Source organism: Crocuta crocuta, unplaced genomic scaffold, assembly GCF_008692635.1.
Source record: "Crocuta crocuta isolate KB4526 unplaced genomic scaffold, BGI_CrCroc_1.0 scaffold396, whole genome shotgun sequence".
Classification (NCBI taxonomy): Eukaryota; Metazoa; Chordata; class Mammalia; order Carnivora; family Hyaenidae; genus Crocuta; species Crocuta crocuta.
The window spans coordinates 3,024,209-3,031,654 of NW_027533259.1; the positions used below are offsets into that span (position 1 = coordinate 3,024,209).

Below are 7,446 nucleotides of genomic sequence, written 5' to 3' on the forward strand. Positions count from 1 at the left end.
CCTATGAATTTGTTAAACTATAAAGACAACAGAATAGACGTTTACCCTATGAGTGAACACTTGTAAATGATTTGCATAAAAGTAGTTAAGATAGCGGCTTACTACAGTATCAGGCAACTGAGGATGTCCTTAACCTGGCAACACTTAAAAACTGTATATACAGCAACATCTAATTTATCCAGCGAATCACGAGTGAATTTCCAACATGATGTATGTAAGCACTAAAGCATAAAAATGCACTTGTTTTGGTGGAAACAAATTTCAGGCATTACATATGCTGAAAGCTATGCTACCTTTTTAACCTGTTGGAGTAGATCATAAAACAGTGACCGTTTAAAAGGGAATTTATGAGTTGTCTGGGCTGGTTGCATAGCCCTGATTGGAACCAGAATCGGGTGCTTCCTCCACCGCTTCACTCTTCCCTCTGATCTGCTGTCTTGCTCGATTCGTAGTTGTTGCATGGCTGTGGGGCAGTTTTACCTCCCTTGTGGGACTAAAGTGCTTGCATGAGTCACTCAGAAGGCTTTCTTGCCTTCTAGAGTTATCTTTTAGATGGCCCAAACAGCCAGCCATCGACCTATGAGAAACTCAGATCATGCAACATCAAAATCCACATTAAATTAGAGTCTGTCCCTAAACTGATCAGCAAAGGATTAGTGTGGGGTGACTGTGTAAGTGTATTGTTGGCCAAGACTTGTAGAGCACTGGGGTGCGGGGTGGGGGGGTGAGATTTAACAAGTTTTCAGTGGGAAAGCATTTCATCATTTTCAAATCCCTTATACTAAAATAATTTTGCAGGGGAAATGTCTGACTTAGGCTGTTAAAGTTACATTTAATTGGTGATATACTAGCAGTTTCCTATGTGAAGAAAAAAGACTCAGTCTAGAAGCAAATGAGGGAGAAAAGACGACCTGTGTGTCTTAAGCAACAGGACACTTTCCTGGTTTTGCTAGTACATCACTGGCTGGCTGTCCCTTTTGGTCACCATGGCTGCTCCCCACCCCCTAGCAGTGAGTGCCTTTGGATTCAGTTTGTGGGCCTCTTTTCTAGTGGGTTACTTTATATTTCCAGATTTTACAGCTTTTCTTTTTAAAGTTGTTTTTTTTGTTTGTTTGTTTTTTTAAGTTGAGAGCAGGCGAGCAAGGAAGGGGCAGAGAGAGAGGCAGAGACAGAACCCCAACCAGACTCTGCACTGTCAGAGCAGAGCCTAACTTGGGGCTCAATCCCACAAACCCTGAGATCATGACCTGAACTGAAATCAAGAGTTGGACGCTTAACTGACTGAGCCACGCAGGCACCCCACAGCTTTTCTAACTGAAATTGAGAAAAAAAGAACCTTTGAATAAAGGAAAAAATAGGAAACAAAGGGAAATGGGGGAAATTCTACCAGTTTTGGTTCTCTGGGTCCCTCTTATACTCTGTAGACTAGTGTCGATATTTGCCTAGGGATTTGAGGGTGACAGCCTTCTATGAGCCAAAAAAAGTTTTCTCCAGCATTTGCTTATACTCTTATAACCTAAGGTTCCATATTCTTTATTTTAAAAAAACTTTATTTTTGAGAGTAAACAAGTGTGAGTGGAGGGGCAGAGAGAGAGGGAGACACAGAATCTGAAGAAGGCTCCAGGCTCTGAGCTATTAGGACAGAGTCTGACGTGGGGCTCGAACTCACAGACGGTGAGATCATGACCTGAGCCAAAGTTGGACACTTAACCACCTGAGCCACCCAGGCTTTCCCCACTAAACTTAAATATTCTTAAAAAATGTTGGTAACCTCTAATTCTGTAATACTATCTTTGCCATGATTTCATTAAGACTGAAATTTCATGTAGTGGAAGTCATCAGATTTTATGCAATCTAGTGAGGTTCAATCTAAGTTGGCACCAAATTTGACATGCATGATCTCTAGATAGATTGGTAAGTATGATATTTGTTAATGACTACATTAGAAATTGTGATGGACTCATTTGCTAATACTTGCATAAAAAAGTTATTTTAAGTAGGCATATGTTGGTTAGTTTCAACTCTTATTTGAAGTAACCCCCCAATATATTCATGGTTAATCCTTTTCCCTTGTGTTCCTCGGTTTGCCCTTTGCCAGCATTACTTAGAGCCCCCAGTGAAACTGAGTGAGGCTCTGGGAAGATACGGACTTACAAGTGAAGATTTTTTTGTCTTGAGGCACGGAGAATCCAGATACCTCCATACTGACGATGAAAACTCTGAATAAATGTGAGCACGGGAGCTTTTAGTGAAAAAGGTATCCTCTAAGCTAGGAAAGACTGAGAAATTCATGAATATTAGGACGTTTTACATTTGGAAACCACTTCTATAAGTTTGTGTTTTATGTGACAACTTGCTTGCTACTCCAAATGCCAGTTCATATGAAGAAGAGTTCAGAGGTGGGTCTTTAAAAAATGAACTGGCAGAGAGGAATGTGAATCCTGTCTCAATAGTAGAAGCATTGAAACGGTATTTTTTTTAAAGGACTGTTCTTTAGTGGTAGAATTTGGAAGTTATGAAAACTGATTTTAAAGTCTTCTTTCTGTTCTTCTGGTTCAGGGCCTGCTACAGGTCGAGTCTGTCTACCTAGATTGTTTGAGGCTGCACATAGAAGCTTCTTACATTCTCATTAGAGTAAGTGATGGAATGGACACCCGCCTGCTTACAGCATTTCTTGTTCCGTCAAGATTAGCTTATATGCCAAATGTTGTGATTTATTTTCTTAAGTATAAAACCATAGGAGGTTGGGCTAAGTTATCATTTTTAAAGACTTCATTTTTAAAAAGAGGAATATATTCTGTTGCACATCTCCAGTCCCCAAATCAGAAGATGCCTGAGTTGGGCAAAGGAAGGGAGAGAGTGTAGTTATGAGGACATGACCGATGACCTTTTCTATTTTTAATCTGTAAGTCAGACCTGCTGAGCACAAAGATCACCGCAGGGAAATGATATTTTACAAAGATAAATGCAGACCTTAAAATAATAATTCCCCCTATATTCTCTTTTCTCTCCACCTTCTCATCCCCCCCCTTGTTTCTTAGCTCCAACCCTCAATATATCAATATATCAATAAGATTTAGAAATAATTTGTTTGTTTTACATGATCAGAGGTCTTCTATTTTTATATTAAATGACCCCTACGCACAATTCTGCTTTTACTAAGCTAGTGCGGAATACTCGCAGTTTAAAAGTGATTCCGGGAATTAGCTGACCTGAGTCCTGTAAGGGCTCTGGGGTCGCCCAGGTGCTCTGAACCTTCCTCGGAGCCTATGAGGTACCTGAGAGGCCCAGCCCATCTTGCTGAAACCAGCTTCATTCGAACAATAATCAAAGTAGGCTTTTTACACCTGCTGCTGCACAGGTGGTGTTCTGTTTTCACATACACATCCTGCATGCCACCTATTAGCCATGTCCTCGGAATTTTAATCCTGCTTCTGCCACGATTCTGTGTATCCTGACACAAGTCACCTACGCTCACTGTGCCTCAGTTTCCTCAAGTGCAACAAGGGGATAATTTTGACCTACCTCCAAAAAATGTGAATAGTGATTTTTTTTTTAAAAGCACTTTGAAAATATAAGGGAGAATATTATTTCTTAAGACACCACTGCCTACTATAGACCCGTAGAGCTGAAAATAGGCTCATGCTTTTGATCGCGTATTGTTCCTATTGCAGATTCAAGCATCTCTACCTAGGACATGAAGCACTGAGGACTAACAACTTTATCTCCTTTTATAAATCTGGAGAGTAATAGCCAAAACCCATGTAAATGAGCTTTATCAAAATTTAGCATTTTTTATCTTACAAAGATGCAAATCAGTCAGGGGGATATGTATATATAATGTGTGTGAATGTATGTGATTTGGAGGCACTAAAGCACAAAAAATTTCCCCATAAAATAACCTTCAGGAAAAAAACCACCACTATAAACCTTTCACTCCAAAGGAACATTCTAGCAGGTAGATGGGAATGGAGAAGTTAGGTTGATGGTGGATTAGCTTTGGGGCCGGGTGCCCTCCTTGCTGTTGCACGCTGCATTCAACACGCCTCTCCTGCCTCTGCTCTGAGGCAGCCCCAGCTCATCTTAATTTGTCTGCTCCATGAATGGCCTTAACATGGTTTCTGTATTCACGTGTACTGCGTAACCACAGGTCTCTGAGCACTTTAAATTAGATTCTAGTTCCACTGAATTAGGCCTGCCTTGTTTTTCCAGGCCTCCTCACAAGCTTTAATTTTGATTACCATTCAGATTCTAGGTCGACATTTTACGTACATCCAGCTAAGATCTCCTTGTACAATCTCTTTCTACTGAGTGATTTCCGTTTTCTCACTTAGCTACCTTTGTACGTGCTTATGTATAAAACAAAACCAAATTTGGAAAGCCAAATCCACTCTCTTGCCTCTATTCCGTCTAACCTCTGCCGTAATACCTTTTACTTGATCGTATCGGATCAGTTTTATTTTTCCCTTTGATTAGGTAGCACCCATTTGACCACATGAGATGTGACTGAGGAACCCCTTGATGTCCCTCCTTGCCTGGAGGGTGGGATCACCTAGTGGGGGGGGGGGGATCTTAAGAAAAGCCAAGATATGCCATGACCTGCACAGATGGAAGATCTGTTTGTGCATTTTCACTTTGTAATTTTTCCTGGGTAGTCAAAAATGACTCCCCCTTTTCTCTAGCATTTTGACATATCAGACATAATGCTCTGATCTCCAGGAAATGGGATGATCTATTCAAAGAAAAAACAGAGGAAGGAAGAGTTGGGGTTTTAGAATCCAGTGCTGCCAAAGCACATTAAAGCCAAATCCTAGTTTTTATCATGTGCACACTTTGATTTTCACTAAAGGCAGATCTTAAAAAAAAAACAAAAAACCAACTGTTATAAAGAAGTGTGCCTTTCAGGGAATTAGTACTTTTACTTATCAGTGATGCAAACCTAAGTAGTGTTCTTAGCATCTACACATTACTACCGTAGCCACCTGGGAACTTCCCCGTTTTCACCTCAATACTGAATCCTTTTTCTACTATAAAAGTAATTCTTCCAAGTTTGATTTCTGTATCAGGATAAGCCTGAAAATACACATTTTGCTGTTTGAGGATCTGTGACTTCCTATGGAAATCCATGTATTTACAAATGAAATTAAAGTACTTATATGGCTTTGCCTTAACTACCTGGAGTAGGAAAGTGCTGCTTGCATACTGGTTTACTTAATACTCAGCATGGTGATGGTTATGAGCTTGAACATTATAAAACCTGGCTGATTGGAAATCTATTAATTGTTACAATAGCTTATGGAATAAAAATACTCTGAAGATAATGACTAAAATTACAATATGTGAAAAATATCTGCTAAATAAATATGAAAATGAATAAAGTACTATCAGGAGAAAATGCGTATAAACTTTTTTCCTTTTTATTAAAAAATTATAAAACTTATGCTCATAGTAAAATTCAGATGGTAGTAGAAGAGTAAACATAGAAAAGACCTTTCCTCAGTCCCGTCTGGGTATCATTCTAGAAAATAAGTCTCTCTGGATGGAAGCACAGTTTTCATTTAAAAAACACAGGGTTTTTTTCATGGATGCCTTTCCACATGAGCACATTCAGACCTGCTTAATTCTTTTAAGATTAGGTAACTGACTTAACCAGTTGCCTGTGGATGGACGTTTGATGGTACACAGCATCTTCACAGGCTGGCGTACTGAGAAGGAGTGGTAAGCCTGAGGAAAGTTTTCATCGACTCAGACGAGGCTCTAACGAAGGGAACAGACTTGGGAAGCATAAGGTATGGCTGGGCTGGCAGGGGCCCTCAAAGACTCAGGCACTCTACCACCGGCACGAGGTCATACCTGCAACGGCCCTGAACCAACTAATGAATCACACGCTAAAGCGGTCTCAGACGAGTAACTGCACCTTACTTCCAAGAGCAGAAGGTTAGCTTACACGTGAAAAACAAAACTGTCACGTAGAGGACATAATTGAAGTAAACTCCGCAAATGGCAAAATACAAAGACCTTTCAGAACAAGCTCTTCTGTGCATTTGGTATCAATAAAATGGTTCAAAATAGACCAGAAGACCATGGCAAGTTTTAGCTGTGTTAATGATGAAACTACTGTTTGAGTTAAGCAGCTGAAAGAATTTCAGCTCCCTTGGTAAGGAAGATGAAAAATAAGACCAATTAGAATTTTGGTAATACTGTTACCTTTTCTTTCACGTCTGCATCGTGGTGATCAACTAAAGCTCTCATTTTCTGGGCACATTCTTCTCCGTATAACAGGAAAAACAGTGAACCTTTAGGGAAGGTAGGCTGAATAGCTAAAGACCCTTCTTTTTTGAAGCAGTTATTTATATTCTGAAATAGTGTAAGAACCCGAAGAAGGATCTCCTTTGCCACGTGGCTGTCATAAAGGGAAAGAAATGATGAATCCACCTGAAATAGGAAACGATAACTATTTTAATAATTTATGAAAACATTTTTCACGTATATTCTCCCACTTTAAAACTACACTGAGGGGCGCCTGGGTGGCTCAATGGGTTAAGCGTCCGACTTCGGCTCAGGTCGTGATATCATGGTTCGTGGGTTCAAGCCCTGCATCGGGCTCTGTGCTGACAGCCAGCTCAGAGCCTGGGGCCTGTTTCAGATTTTGTATCTCCTTCTCTCTCTGACCCTCCCCTGCTCACACTGTCTCTCTCTCTCAAAAATAAGTAAAAAAAAACATTAAAAAAAACTATACTGAAAACATTTTATAAAATCTTGTCATAGAAAATTATCCCTAAAATCACCTAACATAAATGTAAAATCTTATGCACCCTACACTGTATACCAGTGGGGAAAAAAAGGCTTCACAGTGTTAGCTAAAAAATTCTGTTTTCTTAAGAGTCCTAGATTGTAGTCATTTGGAAAAGTACCCACGTCCTTTTTAAGGTCCCAGTTTCTTGACAGGAACTCAACAACCCAGACAGCTGCTGCCCACTGTGGGCACCGGGATGGGGCACACGGAACAGCGGGTCACTGTCACAGGTCCCTCCTTGACAGGAGTTGACCCCTGTTCTCTATTAGCACCGCCCTCGCTCTCTTCAGAACACTTATCACAGCTTTTAGTGACCTTGTTTTGTTACATATTGTTTTAGCCTCCTCACAAGCTCCACATCACGGGTGCACACTGGTGTCCTGGGGACCCGGTGAAGACTAAGGTTTCAGTGGATGTGAAGGTACATGTGAACACAAGTAGGTCAAGTATAGGAGATGTGAGGACGTACAGGTACCCCAAAAATGGATAGGCAGAATTATAATTTACTGTTGTTAGAATTTTTCCAAAATGATTTTTAGAAGTAGAATATGTTCATTACAGAAAACTTAGGAAATTCATATATAGGCAAAAAGAACCAAAAAAAAAAAAAAAAAAAATTTTATTAACATGTTGTGAAAAAATCTTTTTAG

The 7,446-nt window shown here is 40.1% G+C and overlaps 2 protein-coding genes across 6 annotated transcripts in view; one reads left to right on the forward strand and one right to left on the reverse strand.

The window, feature by feature from the left end:
* Positions 1-5,395, forward strand: part of NAPEPLD (N-acyl phosphatidylethanolamine phospholipase D) — a 43,180-nt gene extending 37,785 nt beyond the window's left edge. For 2 of the 5 annotated variants that reach the window (XM_077746979.1, XM_077746980.1), the window contains exon 5: positions 2,560-5,395. In XM_077746979.1, the coding sequence (XP_077603105.1) occupies positions 2,560-2,865 (306 nt within the window). In that variant the 3' untranslated portion in view covers positions 2,866-5,395. Of the gene's footprint in view, positions 1-2,098 lie in introns of all 5 variants that reach the window. The other 3 variants (XM_077746983.1, XM_077746982.1, XM_077746981.1) reach the window with 3 other exon arrangements.
* Positions 5,396-5,401: 6 nt separating this feature from the next.
* The window catches only part of ARMC10 (armadillo repeat containing 10), an 18,803-nt gene continuing 16,758 nt past the window's right edge, over positions 5,402-7,446 (reverse strand). The window contains exon 6 of the mRNA XM_077746984.1: positions 5,402-6,435. Within this exon, the coding sequence (XP_077603110.1) occupies positions 6,184-6,435 (252 nt within the window). The 3' untranslated portion in view covers positions 5,402-6,183. The remainder of the gene's footprint in view (positions 6,436-7,446) is intronic.